Source organism: Oryctolagus cuniculus, chromosome 7, assembly GCF_964237555.1.
Source record: "Oryctolagus cuniculus chromosome 7, mOryCun1.1, whole genome shotgun sequence".
Classification (NCBI taxonomy): Eukaryota; Metazoa; Chordata; class Mammalia; order Lagomorpha; family Leporidae; genus Oryctolagus; species Oryctolagus cuniculus.
Window position 1 is genome coordinate 136,678,732 of NC_091438.1, and position 23,511 is coordinate 136,702,242.

The 23,511-nt window shown below is 43.0% G+C and overlaps 1 protein-coding gene across 12 annotated transcripts in view; it reads right to left on the bottom strand.

The window, feature by feature from the left end:
* The window catches only part of LOC100356842 (argonaute RISC catalytic component 3), a 137,339-nt gene that overhangs the window by 104,928 nt on the left and 8,900 nt on the right, over positions 1-23,511 (bottom strand). For 9 of the 12 annotated variants that reach the window (XR_007913877.2, XR_011390778.1, XM_008273686.4 and 6 more), the window contains exon 2: positions 15,528-15,699. Coding sequence is in view for 3 of the 12 variants with exons in the window: in XM_008273686.4 (XP_008271908.1) it covers positions 15,528-15,699 (172 nt within the window). In the remaining 9 variants the exon portion in view is untranslated. Of the gene's footprint in view, positions 1-14,619; positions 14,775-15,227; positions 15,304-15,527; positions 15,700-23,511 lie in introns of those variants that run through there. The other 3 variants (XM_051832179.2, XM_051832182.2, XM_051832184.2) reach the window with 3 other exon arrangements.

The following is a 23,511-nucleotide window of genomic DNA, read 5'->3' on the forward strand; positions in this document are numbered from 1 at the left end:
AAAGGTAGGAGAGGGAAATTTTAATGGCAAAAAGGAAGAAATTATTTTTCTGTGAATTCTTAATATAAGCTCATAGAGATGTACTTTCATCTCATTTTTAGGTCTCTCTTAAGTCTCTGCTCCCAAAAGGTAAAATGGGAAATATTATTCTAATCTACAGACGATGACATGAAAGAGTATTTTCCCCAAAAGCACGTTCATATTAGTTTAGTATTCACAGCTACAATAAATTAATCTGTCACTATAGGGTAGGTGGAAAGAAGGAAGATTACTAAGGCATTAACAAAATGCCAAAATCGTCCAGGGCTTTATAAAACACAACTGATGGCTGGCGCCGCAGCTCACTAGGCTAATCCTCTGTCTGCGGCACTGGCACTCCGGGTTCTAGTCCCGGTTGCTCCTCTTTCCAGTCCAGCTCGCTGCTGTGGCCCAGGAGGGCAGTGGAGGATGGCCCAGTTCCTTAGGCCCTGCACCCGCATGGGAGACCAGGAGGAAGCACCTGGCTCCTGGCTTCAGATCGGCGCAGGTGCCAGCCGTAGCGGCCATTTGGGGAATGAACCAACGGAAGGAAGACCTTTCTCTCACTGTCTAACTCTGCCTGCCAAAAAAAAAAAAAAGGAAGGAACCCAAAATAGCCAAAGCTATCTTGACAAAGATGAATAAAGGTAGAGGACTTACAATATCTAATCTTCATAACTCTGTGGTAAGCAACAGATAAGGTAGCCAATGGATACTTTTGCATCAAGATAAAGTTCAGCAGATGTAGCAGAGAAAGCAATTGTATTTTAGATAAAATTTTGAATAGTTTATAATATAAAATTTGTAGTACACCAGAGCATTTTACTGTAAACTATCTCTGTAGTCAGTCACACATAAATTATATTAAAAACTAGATTGGAAGTTTTACATGGTATGAACTATTACATTCTCATATAACAGTGTAGTAAAATTTCTAGTACTGTACTCACAAATAATTGAGAGATTACTTTAAACTTTGAAAAAATATTTTTTAACTTTTTTATTTATATAAAGGGAACAAATTTTATGTATTTCACATATACAGTTTTTAGAGCAAAAATTTAAAAATTGATCTGGTTTTCATGAACAACTCTCCTTTACTTTTTTTTTTTTTAATTTTTATTTTTTTGACAGGCAGAGTTAGACAGTGAAAGAGAGAGACAGAGAGAAAGGTCTTCCTTCTGCTTGTTCACTCCCCAAATGGCCACTATGGCTGGTGCTGTGCCGATCCGAAGCCAGGAGCCGGATGCTTCTTCCTGGTCTCCCATGTGGGTGCAGGAGCCCAAGCACTTGGGCCATCCTCCACTGCCTTCCCGGGCCACAGCAGAGAGCTGGACTGGAAGAGGAGCAACCAGAACTAGAACCCGGCACCCATATGGGATGCCGGTGCTGCAGGTGGAGAATTAACCAAGTGAGCCATGGCGCTGGCCCACAACTCTCCTTTAGAAGATTTTTCCCGGCCGGCGCCGCGGCTCACTAGGCTAATCCTCCGCCTAGCGGCGCCGGCACACTGGGTTCTAGTCCCGGTCGGGGCGCCGGATTCTGTCCCGGTTGCCCCTCTTCCAGGCCAGCCCTCTGCTGTGGCCAGGGAGTGCAGTGGAGGATGGCCCAAGTACTTGGGCCCTGCACCCCATGGGAGACCAGGAAAAGCACCTGGCTCCTGGCTCCTGCCATCGGATCAGCGCGGTGCGCCGGCCGCAACGCGCCGGCCGCGGCGGCCATTGGAGGGTGAACCAATGGCAAAGGAAGACCTTTCTCTCTGTCTCTCTCTCTCACTGTCCACTCTGCCTGTCAAAAAAAAAAAAAAAAAAAGATTTTTCCCTCAAACCACCAACTTAACAGCCAGCTGTAATGGCCTCTTCTTAGATTACACTTCTGGCTTCTTTTAGCTTTTGCTACTGTGATCAAATTTTGTTATTCAAAAAATCACAATCCATGCCTTGCCTTCTCCGAAATAGCTTCAACTTTGTCCTGGTTCTCTTCCCTTTCCAATCTCTATGTGTGTTCACTGACAAACCTGAAGTAATAGCCTCAGAGATCTAATCTATTCTCTTTTTAAAGATTTAGTTGTTTATCTGAAAGGCAGACTGACAGGGAAAGGGGGGAGAAAAGAGGGAGAGGGAGAGGGAAAGGAGAGAGATATAAAATCAATGGATCTTCTATCTGCTGTTCACTCCCCCTCTGCCCACAACAACCAGAGGCCTGTAACTCCATCCAGGGGCTCCCAGGTGAGTGACAGGGACTCAAGTATATAAGCCATCATCTCCCAGCTTTCCCAGGTGCATTAGCAAGATGGGTTGGAGGCACAGTAGCCAAGACTCAAACCATGCACTATCATATGTGATATGGCCATTTCAAGCAGTGGCTTAACTTGCTGTGCCACCATGCTCAACCCAGTTATCTTGACTCTACAAACTTCCCTAGCCTTCCACTTTTCATTATTTATTTACTTATTTATTTGAGAGGCAGAGAGACAGAGGGAACTCCCATGTGCTGGTTCAGTCCCCAAATGCCCATGAAAACTGGGGTTAAAGCCAGGAACTAAGAACTCAATCTAAGCCTCCCATGAGGGTGGCAGGAACCCAACTACTTAAATCATTACTGCTGCCCCTCAGGGTTTCCAATAGCAGGAAGCTGGAGCCAGAACCAGGAATCAAACCTAGGCACTCCAAAGTGGGACACAGGCATTTTAACCACTAGGCTAAACACCTGCCCCTCTTCCCTAGATTTTAACTATCATGCTGACATGTCTTAAATCTCAATGTCTATTGTGACTTATATCCTGAGTTCACGGCATTTATTTCCAACCCACTGAACTACTCCATTTGATATTTCTTATACAATTCAACCTCCAAATATTCAAATTGGAATACAAAAAACCTGGTCTTTGGCCACCTATATTTCGTTAATGCCATCATTAAAAAGTTAAGTTATAAAGCCATTGTTATCTCCCTACACACCTAAATTATTCATTCTTTTTCTAAAACTTACATCTATGTCCTTTCTCATCATCACCATTGCCACAGATGTTAGAACAAATTATCTTTAATCCAGAAAAATACACACTTGAACTTCCAGGAAGTATGCCAGAATATGAGAACATTTAGAAATATTTATATTTAATTTCATCTGACAATTAGTAATTATGGTTTCCTAATATTCATAAACATGGATTGACACTGGTGCCTTCACTTAGTCCGTATCATAGTCATGTATAATGTATGGTATATCAAGAATTGAGAGAGTAACAGGAATTCTGCAAAAGAAGAGTTAACAATGAAGCTCTCATTATTCATTTTCAGCATGTTGCAACATACTGTACTCCATGTGGGTGGCACATATTTAATCAGGTTTCTGATGTCATTTCTCTGAAATGTTAAAGTTATTTAAATATATTATAGAGAGTTTATTTCAAAGTATTACTTATTCTTTCAATTTTTCTCTAACATTAAAATAGTATGTATCTATAAGTTACAACTTAAAATGCATATATGTATAGTTATTTATTTATTGCTGAGTACCTGGTCAAATAGATTTCAATTAAAGGGTATGTGTGATCAATGGTATGAAGACTACTGATTTGAATTTCTACAATCAACTTCCAAATGTTCTCTAACTCATCTTTCTCTTCTATAATTTATTCTCCACCCTGCCATTACTATGGTTTTAAACACAGATAGTTCTCTCATTTGCTTGAAAGTCTCCAATGACTCTCTCAAGTTTCTGAATTTATAAGCCTTAGCATAGAATTAAGATTCTTCAGGGGCCAGTGCTGTGGCGAAGCAGGTAAAGCCACCATCTGCAGTGCCAGCATCCCATATGGGTGCTGGTTTAAGACCTGGCTGCTCCACTTCCGATCCAGCTCTCTGCTATGGCCTGGGAAAGCAGTGGAAGATGGTCCAAGTCCTTGGGCCCCTATACCCGCATGAGAAGACCCAGAGGAAGTTCCTGGCTCCTGGCTTCAGATCGGCAAAGCACTGGCTGTTGCAGCCAACTGGGGAGTGAACCAGGGAATGTTAGACCTCTCTCTCTGCCTCTCCTTCTCTCTGTGTAACTCTGACTTTCAAATAAATAAATAAATCCTTAAAAAAAAAAAGATTCTTCTTAACCTACCACTCCCTGGTTAACTTCTCAGACTTCTCTCTGGCTACTCTATTTGTACTGACCTACTTTCATTACACAAACATGTCGGCCTTTGCCCATGCTTTGTCTATATAAATTCTTCCTTCCCCACTGGACAACTATTCCACTCAGAATCTATGTCATATACTTATATCCTCCTTACTCAAAGGCAGGAATTATTACTCTTTCATCACGTACATCCCACAGATTTGTCACTACACACATACTATGAAATTTCTTTTAAAATATTTGCACTAATTTGTTATGTATTTACATTTTATTTGAAAGACAGAAAGACAGACAGACAGATATTCCATTTGCTGGTTCACTTCCCACAAGCCCGCAATAGCTGGGCCAGGCCAAAGGCAGGAGCCAGGAACTCAATTTGAGTCTCCTATGTGGATGGCAAGGACCCAAGTATTTGAGTCATCACCTGCGGCTTCCTAGGGTGCACACTAACAGGAAGCTCAGTAAGAATTGGCAGAGCTGGCTCTCGAACCAGGCATCTTTTAAGATTTATTTGAAAGGCAGAGTGACAGAGATCCAATTAGGCATCTTAACCACTAAGCTAAACACCAACCCCAAGATTATGAAATATTTAAAAGGGGTCATGTCTTACCTACCTCATCTTCAGAACCTAACACGGTGCTTGACACAAAATAGGGGTACAATAAATTAAGTATGTATTGAAAATACAGATGACCCAAAAATGATCTTTGACAAAGTGAATGCAGGATTTAGAATTATAATTCTAGTCATCTCTGCAGTCTAGTTATATCCTTTAAATCTTGTACCAACAGCATTCTACTTTGATACAACCATATGGTAAATTCAGATAACTGTTTAAATTATTTAATTTAACTTAGGGGAAAAAAACTGGATCAGACTAAAAGTAAATCAAGGCACAGCTATACAAACGAATACCATGGAGTTTTCAGAATTTAAATCTACACAAATGGATAGATGTTAGTAATACTGATCAACATAACCTCGGATATTTAGACATACATGTATATTTATTTATAAAAGTATCTTCAAATTTCAAATATATTGTTAAGAATATAAGCCAAAATCCCAATTTCTACTGAGTACTTCATTTAGATGATATTTTTAAAGAATCTGGAGATTTGTAGTATTTATCATCTGTTAGCTTTCCTATTTTCCAAGTGATTAACAAAGAAATAAAAATTAACTGATGGATTTCATATGGTTATATTTTGTATAGTTTTGCATTTTGTATGGTTGTATTTTTTAGTTTCCCTAAGATATCTAAACTCTCAAAACTAAACCACTTGGGACCAGCACTGTGGCAGAGTAGGCTAAGCCAATGCCTGCTGCACTGGCATCCATACAGACGCTGGTTTGAGTCCTGGCTGCCCTTCTTCCAGTCCAGTTCTCTGCTATGGCCTGAGAAAGCAGTGGAAGATGACCCAAGTACTCAGGCCCCTGTATCCATGTGGGAGCCTTGGAAAAACCTCCTGGCTCCTGGCTTCAGACTGGCCCAGCCCTGGCCATTGCAATCATTTGGGGAGTGTACCAGTGGATGAAGGACCTTTCTCTCTGTCTTTCCCTCTCTCTGTCTGCAACTCTGCCTCTCAATTAAATAAAAAGTCTTAAAAAAAAAAAAAAAGAAAGAAAGAAAACCTGTACCACCTGATCCTTACTGACAATGTTTTCTGATACATGTCCTCTAAATAATTTTATATAGGTATACTCTTATTCAGATATAACAAAAGCACAAATGACAGAAAAAAAAAGTCAGACATCATCAAAATTAAAAACATCTGTTATATGAGGCATACCGTGAGGCACGGGGGGTAAGCTGCTGCGTGGGACACCTGCATCCCGTATCAGGGTGCCTATGATAGAGCTCTGCCTCAGTTTCTAATCCAGCTTCATGCTAATGGGCCTAGGAGGGAAGCAGCAGCTGATGGCTCAAGTATTTGGTTCCTTTCCATCTAGATGTAAAACCCCAGCCTTGGCTGTAGTGAACATTTGAGGAGTAAGCCAGTGGATAGATTTCTCTCTCTTCCTCTCTCTCTCTAACTCTGCCTTTCAAATAAATAAAGTCAAAAATAAAGTAAAAACATGTGTGCTACAAAGGGCATGATCAAAAAAATAAAAAAGGCAACATATAGAAAGGGGAAAAATTTTGTAAACCATGTATCACATAAGGAACTTTTATGTAGAATGTATAGTGAATTCCTACAATTTAACACTGAAAGGACATATGATCCAATTTTAAATTGAGCAAAGGACTTCAGTAGACACATTTTGAAAGAAAATATACAAATAGCCTGAAAGTAAGTGAAAAGACCCTTAGCAACATCAGTCACCAGGAAAACGCACATCCAAGTGACAATGAGCTACCACTTCACACCCAATAGTGTGTTATATTATATTTTAATAATAGTGATGATGATAAAGGACAATAAATATTGGGGAGGATATAGAAAAACTGGAATCCTCATACACTGCTAGTGAGAATGTAAAATGGTGCAGTCACATTAGAAAAGAGTCTGGCAGTTTCTCCAGATTAAATATAGTTCCCACGTGATTCTACTATTAGGCATACACTCAAGGGAAAAGAAAACATATGTCCCCAGAAAATGCAGTATATAAATGTTTACAGTAGCATTATTCATATTAGCAGAAATAATGGAAACAACTCAAATGTCCATCAACTGATGAATGAATAAACACAATGTATCATACTCATACACTGGAATATTACTTAATAATAAAAAGAAATGAAACCACAGCCTTGATACCTTGAAAACAAAATGATTGAACACTGAAAGAGAAGGAAGTTACAAAAGGCCACATATATTATGATTACATTTATATGAAATGTCCAGAATGGGCAAATCTTTTTTTTTTTTTTGGACAGGCAGAGTGGACAGTGAGAGACAGAGACAGAGAGAAAGGTCTTCCTTTTGCCGTTGGTTCACCCTCCAATGGCTGCCGCGGCCGGCGCACCACACTGATCCAAAGACAGGAGCCAGGTGCTTCTCCTGGTCTCCCATGCAGGTGCAGGGCCCAAGCACTTGGGCCATCCTCCACTGCACTCCCTGGCCACAGCAGAGAGCTGGCCTGGAAGAGGGGCAACCGGGACAGAATCCGGTGCCCCAACCAGGACTAGAACCAGGGTACTGGCACCACAGGCAGAGGATTAGCCTATTGAGGCGCGGTGTCGGCCCAGAATGGGCAAATCTATAGAGACAGAAATTAGACTAATAGTTGGCAGGGGTCACAGGGAATAAGGAAAATGGGAAGTGACTGCTAATGAGTACAGTTTTTCTTTTGGAGAGAATGAAATTTTCCAAAATTAGACTGTGGTGAGAGGTGTATGTGATCTCTGTGAATATACTAAAAACCACTTATTTGTATACTTTAGAGTTATATGGCTAGTGAATAATGTATCAATAAAATTGTTATTCAAAACAGAACACCCGGGGCCGGCGCCGTGGCTCACTTGGTTGGTCCTCTGCCTGCGGCGCCGGAATTCCATGTGGGAACCAGGTTCTGATCCCGGTTGCTCTTCTTCAGGTCCAGCTCTCTGCTGTGGCCCAGGAGGGCAGTAGAGGATGGTCCAGGTATTTGGGCGCCTGTGCCTGCGTCGGAGGCCAGGAGGGGGCACCTGGCTCCTGGCTTCAGATCGGTGTAGCTCTGGCCGTGGTGGCCATTTGCGGGGTGAACCAAAGGAGGAAAGACCTTTCTCTCTGTCTCTGGCTAACCTTTCAAGCAAAGGTGAAACCAATATTCCAGAATCCTGACTTAGTAATCATTAGGAAATATTTTATAAAAGAGGAAGGATTCAGTTAATCTTAATAGAATTTGGGGTAAGAGAACACCCCCCACACATATTTTTTTTATTTTGGAGGAGGGCAGCAATAACAAAAGTACATGATTGAGAAGAACCAGGCATACTGAGCCTAAGCCAGGCTTGACAGGGAAGGTTCTAGTCAAATAATATCTTAAGCTTGCCATCAGTTTCACCTGTTTCCTAAACTTCATACTGACACCTGAAAATCCTAAAGTACTTCAAATGCAAGTCAAAACTACTCTTTCTTGACTCCCATACTCACACTTTGCTCCTGCTACTTCATGTTTTTTCTACCTAAATACCTAAACTTCCAGGTTTGAATTTCTTTTTCCTCCTATTGGTTATCAAGTCCTATTGCTTTAATTTCAGAAGCATTCCTTAATCTGGCCCTTTTTTAAAAAAAATATACATTTTTTATTTATTTGAAAGTTAGAGTTACATAGAAAATGAAGAAGAGGCAGAGACAGAGAGAGAGGCATCTTCCATCTGCTGGTTCACTCCCCAATTGGCTGCAACAGCCAGAGCTGCGCCGATCTGAAGCCAAGAGCCAGGAAATTCCTCTAGGTCTCCCACACGGGTGCAAGGGCCCAAGGACTTGGGCCATCTTCCACTGCTTTCCCAGGCCATAGCAGAGAGCTGGATCAAAAGTGGAGCAGCCGGGACTCGAACTGGTGCCCATATGGGATGCTGGCACTGCAGGTGGCGGCTTTATCCACTACGCCACAGCACTGGCCCCAATCTGGCCCTTTTCTATCCACACTGCTGCCACCTTGGTTTCAGACCCTTATTTTTATCTAGATCTTATAATTGTTATCTCCTAACATTTGTCTCTCTTCATTCTAGTTAAGTACCCATACGTCCAGCATAATTCTCTCTCAAAACAAGAAATCAGATTATCTCATGCCTCTACTTTAAAATTTTAATCAGCTCCCTGTTGCCTACAGAAAACATATGAAATTTAGTAGGATAGCATATGCTATTTTTTTTAAAGATTTATTTTATTTATTTGAAAGAGCTACAGAGAAAGGTAGAGCCAGAGAGAGAGAGAGACAGATCTTCCACCCACTGGTTCACTCCCCAAATGTCTGTAATGACCAGAGCTGAGCTGATCTGAAGCCAGGAGCCAGGATCTTCCCCTGAGTCTCCCATGTCGGTGCAGGAGCTTCTACTGCTTTCCCAGGCCATAGCAGAGAGCTGGATTGGAAGCAGAATAGCTGGGACTCAAACCAGTGCCCATATGGGATGGTGGTGCTGCAGACTGGGCCTTTAACCTGCTGTGCCACAGTGCCAGCCCACATAGGCTTCTTAATTTGATAGTAGCCAATATCTTTTTCCATATTCTGTTACTCTTCCTGAAATGCCTTTTCTATGCTTATCAACCTGGCACATACTTATTTTTCAAGACAAACTTCTTGAACTCCAGAGTCAGATGGAAGTTTATTCTTCTGTAACCTGCAGTACTTGGTGTACACTTCCGTTATGGTATTTTTAGTACACTGTGGTATTTATTGTGCCTCCTTTCCCCTTCATGAAAACACCTTCATGAAAAGGAATGTTCTTATCTTCCTTGTAGCCCTGATTTTCATCCAGTGATTGGCACAGAATACTCAGTACAATAAATAAAAGCCCTATAAAAGTAAACAGAGTGCATGGGATGATGGAGGGCAGTCAGGAAAACTGGGTAGGGATAGTTACTTGGGTACAGCAGGTTAAGCCACTGCTTGGGATGTCCATATCCCATACTGAAGTGCTGGTTTGATCCCTGGCTCCTCTGCTTCTGAACCAGCTACCAGATAATGTGCCCGGGAAGGTAGTGGATGAATGATGGCCTTGTACTTGGCTTCCAGTCACCCACATAGGAGACCCTGATGGAATTGCAGGCTGGTGGCTTTGGCCTGGCCTAGCCTTGGTTATTGCAGGCATTTGAGGAGGGAACCCAGCAGGTGTAGATCTCTTTCTCTCCCTCTATCTCCATTATTCTGCTTTTCAAATAAGTAAAAAAATTTTAAAGGAAAACTGGGTTTATTGATCTTAGGAAAGCTCTTACCTGTGTAGGTGTCTAATGCAGTTATTTTTTAGCCAGAGTACTTACTGATTTTGAGCTGGATTCCAGCTTGCCCTGCCCAGAAGTAAGTATAATCTTAGCAGTATATAGTGGAGAATTATTGTAGGTTATTATATAGGAGAATTATATGATATGAATATCAGAAAAACACAATCACTTGAAACAAATGGGTTAGGGAATGGTGGGGGATTGAGGCTTGGCAAGCCATTTGAGGTGCCTTTAATATTCTTACTGAGTTACGAAGAATTAAAATAATATTAAGTAAAAGAAACAGAATTTTTCATTAGATTTGTTCTTTCTCCTACCCAACACATTTGGTTTTTTGGTGGAGTTGTGAGGGTAAGAGATTTTGTGTGTTATATATGTGTATATAAAGTTATATTTCAAAGTTTCACATGCTCAATATATTACATTTGAGAGAAAAAACTATGTAATAAATTAGTGTGGTACATTCTGGTTTTAACTTATAATTTTATTGGCATCCTCATTTCATTTTTGTTAAAGATTTTATTTTATTTTTTAAAGATTTGCTAATTTATTTGAGACAGAGAGAGGGAGAGAAGTATTCCATCCGCTGATTCACTCCTGAATGGCCACAACAGCCAGAGCTGGGCTGATCTGAAGCCAGGAGCCAGGAGCTTCTTCCAAGTCCTTGACATGGGTGCAGGGGCCCAAGCACTTGGGCCATCTTTCACTACTTTCCCAAACACATTAGAAGAGAGCTGGCTTGGAAGTAGAGCAGCTGGAATTCCAGCCCGTGCCCATATGGGGTGGTGGCGTGGCAGGATGGCAGCTTTACCCGCTGTACCACAATGCCAGTCCCCCTCATTTCATTTTTTCTTTAGAGTACTTTGTTATTTTCCAGTGTGAGTAGTTTAGATGTTTCCGAGTAGAAAATTCTTGGGTATCTTTTATTTGAGTTTAAGAGGAATTATCAGTTCCATGAGATACTAAGAAAGGCATAAATCAGTTCTGTGTAGTCATTTTTCAGAATCCCTACGGGGTTGACTCCAGACCACCCTATGGATACCAAAATTCATGGATGGTCAAGTCCCTTATATAATGGCATAGTATTTTTATATAACCTCCATATACTTAAAATCATCTCTAGGTTACTTATAATATCTAACACAATGGAAATGCTATGTAAGTAGTTTTCATACTGCATTGTTTAGGGAGTAATAAGAAAAATGTCTTTATGTGTTCAGTACGTATACAGTTTTTTTCTGAATATTTTGATCCATGATTGGTTGAATCTGCAAATGCAGACCCATGGATATGAGAGGGCCAACCATACTTTGTTAATAATATTGCCTTGATTTAATGTCAAGATCTGCAAAGCTTCTTTAATGTCTTCAACAGGCTTGTTTTTTATAGTCTATCTTTACAATATTATTGCATAACTAGGCAGTTAAACCTGTTTGTTACCTCCCAAAATTGGTGGTTTATGTCTTATACTTCAACAACTGGAATTCTAGAAGTTAGAACTAGGTAGCATTTTATAATTCCTTTTCATTATTAGCAAGACAGTTAAGTGCCAAAATGCAGCAGTTCAGTTAAATGTAATTTAACTTGTCCAAAATGGTTAAAATTAATGCAGATTGTTTTGTGTCATACTAGTGTACAGATTTTTGTTGTTGCTTACTGTAGAGTCATAGTGATTGCCTTCTAAGTGACTTGAGATTTTTAATACTCAGATCAACATGTGTGATGTTTCTCTTGTCCAGATGCCACATGAGCAAATATTTGGCATTAAGACATGGTTCATAGTAATAGAATGAGGTATTGCAGCCAAATATGTTTCCACTTTAGTCAGAAGAGTTTTTTTTTTTTTTTTTTGGCAAATTATGCAGGAAATGCTTTGAATAATTTTTTGAGTCAACTTCTGTACAAATTTATTCTTTAAATTTTATGCCTGTTGCTTTTTTGTCTTTTAATCACCCCTCCTTTTTTTTTGTAGGAAGAGAAAGCCTTTCTTTTTTCCCTACTAAGTGATTTTGATTGAAAATGATAATTTGATAAAAGAGCATATTTGTTTAAGCAGGTTTCATATATTACTGGTTTAGGATTTTTTTTTTTTTAAACAAGAGAATGGTCTCAACTAAAACCAAGTATCTTTGGAAATATTGTGACCTAGAGTATAAAATCTGTAACTTAAGATTTTATGATAGTCTGCTCAACTGCTAAATATATATGGGTTTAAACCATCAGAATAGGGGCCGGTGCCGTGGCTCTCTTGGTTAATCCTCCACCTGCAGCGCCAGCATCCCATATGGGCGCCGGTTCTAGTCCCAGTTGCTCTTCTTCCAGTCCAGCTCTCTGCTGTGGCCTGAGGTGGCAGTGGAGGATGACCCAAGTGCTTGGGCCCTGCACCCCATGGGAGACCAGGAAAAGCACCCGGCTCCTAGCTCCTGCCATCGGATCAGCGCGGTGTGCCGGCCGCAGCGCGCCGGCCGCGGCGGCCATTGGAGGGTGAACCAACGGCAAAAAGGAAGACCTTTCTCTCTGTCTCTCTCTCTCACTGTCCACTCTGCCTGTCAAAAAAAAAAAAAAAATAGTATAATACCAACATATTGTATATTGACGTAATATTGATGATTGAATTTTAGAAGGAAAAAAATCTGGATACCATTTTGGCTTCTTAAATGAAAATCTCAGCAGAGTATTTGAAGAAAATTATGCTATTAGTAATATTAATGGTATATTTTATGATTGGAAAGCATGCTAACAGGGGTGTTCTTTTTCTTTTTTTTCTAAATATTTATTTATTTATTTATTTGAAAGGCAGAGTTACAGAGAGGCAGAGGTAGAGGCGGGGTGGGGGGGGAGGTTCCTCCATCTGCTGGCCTACTCCCCAGATGGCAGCAATGGCCAGAGCTGTGCTGATGTGAAGCCAAGAGCTTCTTCCCAGTCTCCCACACAGGTACAGGGGCCCAAGGACTTGGGCCATCCTCCACTGCCCCTCCACAACAGAGAGCTGAATTGGAAGTGGAACAGCTGGGACTCGAACTGGTGCCCATATGGGATGCCGGCACTGTAGGTAGAGGCTTCACTCGCTAGGCCACAGCATCGGCCTCTGGGTGTTCGTTTTTGTTTGTTTGTTTTTTGACAGAGTATAGAGAAAGATCTAATCTGTTCATTCATTTCCCCCAAGTGCCCTTAAGAGCTGGGGATGGGCCAGGTCTGAGCAAGGAGAAAGAAATTCAATCCAGGTCTCCCATGTGGGTGGTAAGAACCCAAGAGCTTGAGCCATCACCTGCTACCTCCCAGGTCTGCATTAGCAGGTGGCAGATCAGGCACTGGAGCCCAGGCTCTCCATATTTCTTCCATATCTATCTCCTTTACTAATTAACAAGAACTATCTATGTATTTTTTAAAATATTTTATTTATTTATTTGACAGGTAGAGTTACAGAGAGAGAGAGAGAGACAGACAGACAGAGAGAAAGGTCTTCCTTCCATTGGTTTACTCCCCAAATAGCTGCAACGGCTGGAGCTACACCAATCCGAAGCCAGGAGCCAGGTGCTTCTTCCTGGTCTCCTATGTGGGTACAGGGGCCCAAGCACTTGGGCCATCTTCCACTGCTTTCCCAGGCGACAGCAGAGAGCTGGACTGGAAGAAGAGCAACTGGGACTAGAACTGGCGCCCATATGGGATGCTGGTGCTGCAGGTGGAAGATTAACCTAGTGCACCACGGCGTTGGCCCCCTATCTATGTATTTAAAAAAAATTTTTAATCTACTTATCCAAGTAGAGAGAGAGAAAGACAGCTCCCATCTGCTGGTTTGCTCCCCAAATGCCTCTGATGGCCAGTGCTGAGCAGGGTAGGTGGCCAAAATCAGAAACTGGGAACTCATGTCAGTCAGTAGCTGGAGGTGGTACTGAATCCAAGCAGTCCGAAATGGGGTGCAGGCATCTTAACCCCCTAGGCCAAACAGCCACCCCAACTGGCACCTATGTCTTTTTTTATTTTTTGACAGGCAGAGTGGACAGTGAGAGAGAGAGATAGACAGAGAGAAAAGTCTTCCATTGCCACTGGTTCACCCCACAATGGCCGCTGCAGCCGGCGCGCTGCAGCAGGCGCACCGCACTGATCCGAAGCCAGGAGCCAGGTGCTTCTCCTGGTCTCCCATGCGGGTGCAGGGCCCAAGGACTTGGGCCACCCTCCACTACACTCCCGGGCCATAGCAGAGAGCTGGCCTGGAAGAAGGGCAACTGGGACAGAATCCGACGCCCCGACCAGGACTAGAACCCGGTGTGCCGGCGCTGCAGGTGGAGGATTAGCCTAGTGAGCCGCAGCGCCAGCCGGCACCTATGTCTTAAACAAAGGCCTTTAATAAAGAATAAGCACCTGTCTCCTGGCTTCGGATGGGCACAGCGCCAGCCGTAGCGGCCATTTGGGGAGTGAACCAATGGAAGGAAGAACTTTCTCTCTGTCTCTCTCTCTCACTGTCTGTAACTCTACCTGTCAAATAAAAAAATTAAAAAATAATTATTAAATGGGTAGACATTTCAGTCAAGAGTTAAGTTGCTGCTTGGGAGGTTCACATCCCATATAAGAGTGCCTGGTAGAGGTTCCAGATACTCACTTGTGATCCAATTTCCTGAGAATGTACATCCTGGAATACAGCAGACAATACTTGGGTTCTTGCCACCCATGTGGAAGACACAGACCTGGTCTAGCTCTAGCTGTTGCAGATACTTGGGGAGTAAATAAGCAGATGGAAGCTCTCTGTCTCTTTGCCTTTCAAATAAAGTAAAAAAAAAAAAAAAAAAAAGGCTGATCAAATAAGAAAAGGCTGGGATAATAAAGCCAAAGTACTAAATTAAATATCATATTGTTTTTTAAGTGTGCTTTTTCTAAATCAGAATATAACTGGTATATATTACATCATAAATTTCTCTTATATTCTCTGTATTACCTAAACCACCACCAGCTATAAATGTGTCATTTGGGGGAAGGTAGTAGAAGTTTATTGCAAGCAGATGGATACATTTTTATCTACTATATGAGTATACACTAAATCCCACATAATAGTAAAGAAGACTTAGGAATTGAGGATAAGGAGAACAGAAAGCATGACAACCAGCATTGCTACCCACAACTGCTACCACCATCACCATCCTCTTAGAGGAAACATTAAAAAAGCAGCAAGTAAGGTGGGATGGGGAGAAGAAAGTAGCATGGATGTACTACCTAATAGCAAGGAAAAAGATACGCTCAGGATGCTCCACTTCATTTCAACAGCATGTAAAAATGACTTGGGTCTTTTCTATTATCAAAAACAAGTGAGTTCATGTTATCATGGAATAATTTCAAGGCTGTTTGCAGATTTTTCCCACCATCATATCTGAAGTAATCCATTTCAAAACAAACTGTCACAAGTTCATGGGTATACTGTTACATGCTATCCTGTAATTCAACATACAAAACAAACAAATAATTACCAAAGCAAAGAGGAACAGCAAGGGATCTCCAACGTTACATGACTCTTACCTGTTCACTCTCCTAGGACACTTGTCTGGTTTAATATCTACCTCATAGAGGTAGACATCAATCTTTGGGATTTCAACTTGAAAACAGTTAGCCAGCAATTTAATGGGTTTGCCCATGGTGCCATAGCCAGGTCTTCTGGGCACCATGAGTAGGGGCTGGGCCCCAACGGGTCCTGCCAAGGAGAAGAAAAAGAAGAGTCACACTATTACACACTGCATTTGATACCACTTTCAACCACAGTTTGTTAGAACTGTAAGTACAGCTGACAATGGTTAAAGCCTATTGCTAAAAGATGACATCTTTCCTAATACTTCAAAAACTTCCTTCACCCCAACTTCCTCTCTTCATTAAGAACATAAACTGTATACTCTAAATTATTCTGGAAGGAAGGCCTCTCTCTCTCTCTCTCTGTAACTCTGCCTCCCCCCCATTTTTTTGGGGAAAAAAAAAGATTTATTTATTTGAAAGTCAGAGTGACACAGGCAGAGGAGAGGCACAGAGAGAGAGAAGTCTTCCATCTGCTGGTTCACTCCCCAATTGGCCACAATAGCCAGAGTTGCGCCAATCCAAAGCCAGGAGCCAGAAGCTTCTTCTGGGTCTCCCATGTGGGTGCAGGGGCCCAAGGACTTGGGCCATCCTCTGCTGCTTTCCCAGGCCACAGCAGAGAGCTGGATTGGAAGAAGAGCAGCTGGGACTAGAACCAGTGCCCATATGGGATGTCGGCACCGCAGACGGAGGATTAACCTACTGCGCCACAGCATCAGCTCCAACAGTATAGTTTCAGTTTTGCAAAATTAAAGGAGTTCTAGAGATTGGTTGAGCAACTATGTAGATATACTTAGAAAAATTGAACTGTACCCTTAAAAAATTTAAGGAGCTGTGGCGTAGCGGGTAAAGCCTCCGCCTACAGTGCTGGCATCCCATATGGGCGCCAGTTCGAGTGCCTGCTGCTCCACCTCTGATCCAGCTCTCTGCTATGGCCTAGGAAAGCAGTACAAGATGGCCCAAGTCCTTGGGTCCCTGCACCCATGTGGGAGACCTGGAGGAAGCTCCTGGCTCCTGGCTTCAGATTGGCACAGTTCCGGCCGTTGCAACCAATTGGGGAGTGAACCATCAAATAGAAGACCTCTCCCTCTCTCTCTGCCTCTCCTTCTCTCTCTGTGTAACTCTGATTTTCAAATAAATAAATAAATATTTAATTAAAAAATAATAATTAAGGAGCCAGCATTGTGGACAGCGGATAAATCTGCCATCTGCACTGACATCCCATATGGGTACCAGTTTGTATCGAACCTGCTCCTCTTCTGATCCTTCTCCCTGCTAATGGCCTGGGAAAAGCAGCAGAAGATGGCCCAAGTGCTTGGGCCCCTGCCACGCATGTGGAAGATTTGGAAGAAGCTCCTGGTTCCTGGCTTTGGCCTGGCCCAGCAGTGGCTGTTGTGGTCATCCAGGGAGTGAACCAGTGGATGGATGAAATCTCTCTCTCTCACCATTTCTCACTCTTTCTCTCATCTCTTTCAAATAAAATAAATATTTTTTTAAAAAAGTTGTTACATCTTTTTTTTTTTTTTGTAAAGATTTTCTGTATTTATTTGAGAGGCAGAGTTACAGAGAGAGGGAGAGACAGAGAGAAAGGTCTCTATCCACTGGTTCACTCCCCAAATGGCTGCAACAATACAATTCCATGAGTTTCTGCAGGGTCTCTCACATGGGTGCAGTGGCCAAGCACTTGGGCCATCTTCTACTGCTTTCCCAGGCCATTAGAGGGAGCTGGATCAGAAGAGGAGCAGACAGGATATGAACCAGCGCCCATATGAGAAGCAGGTACTGCAGGCAGAGACTTAGCCCACTACACCACAGCACAGGACCCTATTACATCTATTTTTAAAATTAATTAATTTAGGGAGGGAGGGAGTTTGGGGGGGGAGCCACAACAGTACAAAAGTTGCACTTTTTTTTTTTTTTTTTTTTTTGACAGGCAGAGTGGACAGTGAGAGAGAGAGAGACAGAGAGAAAGGTCTTCCTTTGCCGTTGGTTCACCCTCCAATGGCCGCCATGGCCAGCGCACTGTGGCCAGCGCACCGCGCTGACCCGATGGCAGGAGCCAGGTACTTATCCTGGTCTCCCATGGGGTGCAGGGCCCAAGCACTTGGGCCATCCTCCACTGCACTCCCTGGCCACAGCAGAGAGCTGGCCTGGAAGAGGGGCAACCGGGACAGAATCCAGCGCCCCGACTGGGACTAGAACCTGGTGTGCAGGCGCCGCAAGGCGGAGGATTAGCCTAGTGAGCCGCGGCGCTGGCCTACAAAAGTTGCACTTTGTAAATTCACATTTATTAAATTAAAAAAATTAATTAATTTAAATGGCAGAGAGAGAGCGAGCGCCACCCATTTGCTGATTTAGTCCCCAAATGCCCACAACAGCCAGGGCTGGGCTAGACCAAAGGTGTGTGAAAGGGAACTCAACACAGGCTGTCCACATGGTTGGCAAGGGACCCAGTCGCTAAAGCCATCATCTGCTGCCTCCCAGGAAGCTGGAATGGAGAACGGAGCCAGGACCCAACATAAACTCTCAAACACGGGACATGGGCATCCCAAGAGGTGTCCTAACTGCTAAGCCAAATGCCACCCCTAAATGTTGAATTTAATAATACACATGCAAGGAGCCTTCAAAAAGCTCATAGAAAATACATATTATGGAAAAAACTATGGCTGGCAATGAGGCTCAGTAGATTAATCCTCCGCCTGCAGTGTCAGCATCCCATATGGGCGCTGCTTCTAGTCCTGCTGCTCCTCCTCTTCCAATCCAGCTCTCTGCTGTGGCCTGGGAAAGCAGTAGAAAATGGCCTAAATGCTTGGGCTCCTGCACCCACATGGGAGACCAGGAAGAAGCACCTGGCTCCTGGCCTGGGGTCTGCGCAGCTCTGGCCAATGCGGCCATTTGGGGAGTGAACCAGTGGAAGGCAGACCTTTCTCTCTGTCTGTAACTCTACCTGTCAAATAAATAAAATCTTAAAAAAAAAAAAAAACCATTAATGGTTTTCAAATGCTCTTGCACTGAGGTAAATTCATTTTAATTTCATTTCCTCATCAATCTCATCTCAATCTTAAAATCTAAGTGATACCAGCCGCTGCCATGGCTCAATAGGCTAATCCTCCGTCTTGCGGCGCCGGCACACCGGGTTCTAGTCCTGGTCGGGACGCCAGATTCTGTCCCGGGTGCCCCTCTTCCAGACCAGCTCTCTGCTGTGGTGTGGGAAGGCAGTGGAGGATAGCCCAAGTATTTGGGCCCTGCACCCCATGGGAGACCAGGAGGAAGCACCTGGCTCCTGGCTTCGGATCAGCGCAGTGCGCCAGCCGCAGCGCACCAGACGCAGAGGTCACTGGGGGGTGAACCAACGGAAGAAGGAAGACCTTTCTCTCTGCCTCTCTCTCTCACTGTCCACTCTGCCTGTCAAAAAAAAAAAAAAAAAAATCTAAGTGATATCGATTACTAAATTTTTTTATTAAGATTTATTTATTTATTTTGAAAGTCAGCATTATATAGAGAGAAAAGAGATAGAGACAGAGAGCCGGCGCCGCAGCTCAATAGGCTAATCCTCCACCTAGCGGTGCTGGCACATCGGGTTCTAGTCCCGGTCAGGGCGCCAGATTCTGTCTTCCAGGCCAGCCCTCTGCTGTGGCCAGGGAGTGCAGTGGAGGATGGCCCAAGTGCTTGGGCCCTTCACCCCACGGGAGACCAGGAGAAGCACCTGGCTCCTGCCTTCGGATCAGCGCGGTGCACGGGCCGCAGTGCGCCAGCCGTGGCGGCCATTGGAGGGTGAACCAACAGCAAAAGGAAGACCTTTCTCTCTGTCTCTCTCTCTCACTGTCCACTCTGCCTGTCAAAAAAAAAAAAAAAAAAAAGAAGAGAGAGAGACAGAGAGAGAATCTTCCATCTGCTGGTTCACTCCTTGGATGGCCACAAAGCCAGGGCTTCATCTGGGTCTCCCAGGTGAGTGGCAGGTACCCAAACGCTTGAGCAGTCTTCCACTGCTTTTCCCAGGCCATTTGCTGAGAGCTGGATCAGAAGTGAAGTAGCTGGGACATGACATGAACTGGCACCCACTTGGGATGCCAGCATAACAGATGGCTTTACCCACTAAGCCACAACACCACTAAGCCACAACACTGGCCCTTACCACTAAATTTTTATGCCCCAAAATGGTGTAGTTTTGTTAATCAAATGATAAGTGCAGTTAATAAGTAACTACTACCTGAATAAACTAAAAATTACATTGGAAAAAATCTGAAAAACTTGACAATTTGAAAAACATTAAATCTGTAAACATTTCCACATACATTTAAGAAAAAATAATTTGATACAATTTCTTCCAAAAAAATAAATTTCTGACGCCAGAAAAATTCTGATCCTAAAACATAACAAAAATTATGAAAAAGGAAAATCACACATCAACCTCGTGGAAGAACATGCAAAAACTCTAACAAACTTTAAGAAAATTAATTCCATCATATATCAAAAAGATGAGTTAATATCACAAGTAAAAAAGTTAGGTTAACAACAACTATTTATACAATGTGGATAAAATGTATTAAAGTACTGCCAGAATTCTTGGTTTTTAAGTTTTGTTCCAATTATTTATAAAAATCTCTTAGAGCATATTTCTTGCTAAACCAATCTGTAGGTAATACTGTAGAAATACTAGACCAGGCCATATTTCATTTTTTTTTAATTTTTAAAAAAAATTTTTTTTGATAGGCAGAGTGGACAGTGAGAGACACAGAGAAAGGTCTTCCTTTTGCCGTTGGTTCACCCTCCAATGGCCGCCGCGGCCGGCGTGCTCAGCCGGCGCACCACGCTGATCCGAAGGCAGGAGCCAGGTGCTTCTCCTGGTCTCCCATGCAGGTGCAGGGCCCAAGCACTTGGGCCATCCTCCACTGCACTCCCTGGCCACAGCAGAGAGCTGGCCTGGAAGAGGAGCAACCGGGACAGAATCCGACACCCCGACTGGGACCAGAACCCAGTGTGCCGGTGCCGCTAGGTGGAGGATTAGCCTACTGAGCCGCAGCAATGGCCAATATTTCATTTTTTCTAAAGATTTATTTATTTATTTATTTGAAAGGCAGAGCTACTGAGAGGGAGAGACAGAGAGAGAGAGAGATCTTCAATCTGCTGGTTCACTCCCCAAATGGCTGCGACAAGCAGGACTAGGCCAGGCCAAAGCCAGGAGACAGGAGCTCCATCCAGGTCTCCCAGAGGGTACAGCAACCCAAGGACTTGGGCCTACTTCTGCTGCTTTCCCAGGCACATTAGCACAGAGCTGGATTGGAAGTAGAGCAGCCAGGACTTGAACCAGCACCTATATAGGATGCCAGCGTTGCAGGCGGTGGCTTAACCTGTCATGCCACAAAGCTGGCCCTATGGACTAGTCCATATTTCTGACTGTCATTCATCTAAGCATTTGACCTTCACTGAATGTTTAAAGTCCCTAAATCTCCAAATCTAGAAAATGGTAAAAAGATCAGACCTGCCTCATTCTTATGAATCTTATCAGGATCAAAGTGGATAATGTATAATAGACAAAATTTATCAAGCTCTTACCATGTCTTGGGCAATATGCTAAGTGCTTTATATCTGTTATCTTATCGACAAATAAACCATACAAAGAAATGAATCATTTTACAGATGAGGAAAACACAAACAGCTGCCTAAAATTTCATAACTAGTATAACTCACATTGTTACCTGCAATCCTGGGACTCAATTCTGTTCCACTGATCTACTTGTCCATTCTTTCAACAAAACAACACTGTCTTGATTACTGTTGCTTATTAGCAAATATTAAAGTCAAGTACTGCCAATCCTCAGAGTTCTCTGGGTACTGAGTCAAGAAGTATTACAACCTTACTTAATTTTAAAGATTTATTTATGTATATGAAGGGCAGAGTTTACAGAGAGATTTTCTGTACACTGGTTCACCCCCCAAACGGCTACAAAGACTGGAGCTGGGCAGGGACCAGGATCTTTTTCGGGCCTCCCACATGGGTGCAGGGTCCCAAGCACTTGGGCCATCTTCTACTGCTTTCCCAGGCATATTAGCAGGGAGCAGGATCAGAAGTGGAGCAGCTGGGACTCGAACCAGTGCCCATATGGGATGCAGGCGCTGCAGGTAGCTGTGTTACCCGCTGTGCTACAGGGCAGGCCTCCTGACTTCAACTTTTTAAAATTGTAGAGTAGGGCCATCCCACTCCTTCGAATATACCCAAATGGAATTAAAGGGGAGAAAAAAGCCATTTGCACCTCAATATTTGTTGCAGCTCAATTCACAATAGCTAAGACATGGAATCAACCTAAATGTCCATTAACGGATGACTGGATAAAGAAACTATGGGATATGTACTCTATGGAACACTATACAGCAGTAAAAAACAATGAATCCGGGCATTTACAACAAAATGGAGGAAGCTGGAAAACATCATGCTGAGTGAAATAAGCCAGTCCAAAAGGGACAAATATCACATGTTCTCCCTGATCGATGGCAACTAAACGAGCACCTAAAATGATACCCATTGAAGTGAAATAGACACTATGAGAGACAATGACATGAGCAGCCCTTGTTTAGACTGTTGAGGAACAACTTACTATTTTGTTCCTTTAGTATTTTTGTTGTTGTTGTTGCTCGGTTTGCTCTACACAAGACCACTGGTTGAACTCCGCAATCAATGCACAACCATTCCTAAGCGTTTAAAAATTAACAGAAAATTGATCTCTGTGAAACATAGGAGTGGGAATAAGAGAGGGAGGAGATATATAGGACAGCACATACTCACTCAGACCTACCTCCAATGGTGGAACTAGAAATGTGCCAGGGGATTTCAACTCAACCTTACCAAGGAGGCAGGTACCAATGCCAGCACACTTGGTAAAGTGATAAGTATAAATACACAACTGATCAAAAAGATAGGGTAAGTGTCGAAGAGATTTCACAAATAAGACCAGTGTAAGCAAATAATGAAGGATAGAATCAAGAGAGAGAGAATGATCCTGCAGGGGAAGCAGGACACAGCAGACTCAGAGAATGGCAAACGCCCAAAACAGCACTCCTGCCTCAGAATCAACCCTTGGGACATGCGGATCTGGCTAAAAGGTCCATGAGTCTCACAGGCATGGAAAGCCATGACACGGTGGCAAAAAACAATCTAAATGAAAGATCCTGGTGAACAAGACACTAGCAGAAGGATCAGGCCATCAAGGAGAGAGGCGCCTTTCTCTGAAGGGAGGAAGGAACCTCCACTGTGATACGGCCTTGACTAAACAAATTCAGAGTTGGTGAACTCAAGGGGCTTCCATAGCCTAGACAGCTCATAGCAAGAGTCTCGGGTGATTGCTGACATCATAAATAAGAGTGCCAATTGTTAAATCAACAACGGGAGTCACTGGGTTCATGCTCCCCACATAGGATCTCTGTCCTTAATGTGTTTAACTACGAAACTCAAAAACAACACTACTAGTCGAACAATACCCTATACCTGCTTCGGTTGTGTGAGTGCAGCCTGTTGCAATCCCTGCTTAGTATATACTAAGTTGATCTTCAGTATATGAAGGTAACTGAAAATGAAACGTGATGAAGGGTGGGATGGGAGAGGGAATGGGAGAGCGCAGGGCCACGGGAGGGAGGGAGGTGGGGGGGGAGCTACAACAATACAAAAGTTGCATTTTATATTCTACTTAAAACTATTGGTTGAACTCTGTAATTAATACACAATTACTCTTAGGTGTTTAATTAATGCTATAACTAGTACTCAAATAGTATTTTACACTTTGTGTTTCTGTGTGGGAGCAAAATGTGGAAATCTTTACTTAATATACGCTAAATTGATCTTCTGTATATAAAGATAATTGAAAATTAATCTTGATGTGAAGGGAAGGGGAGAGGGAGTGGGAGAGGGGAGCGTTGTGGGTGGGAGGGAAGTTATGGGGGGAGG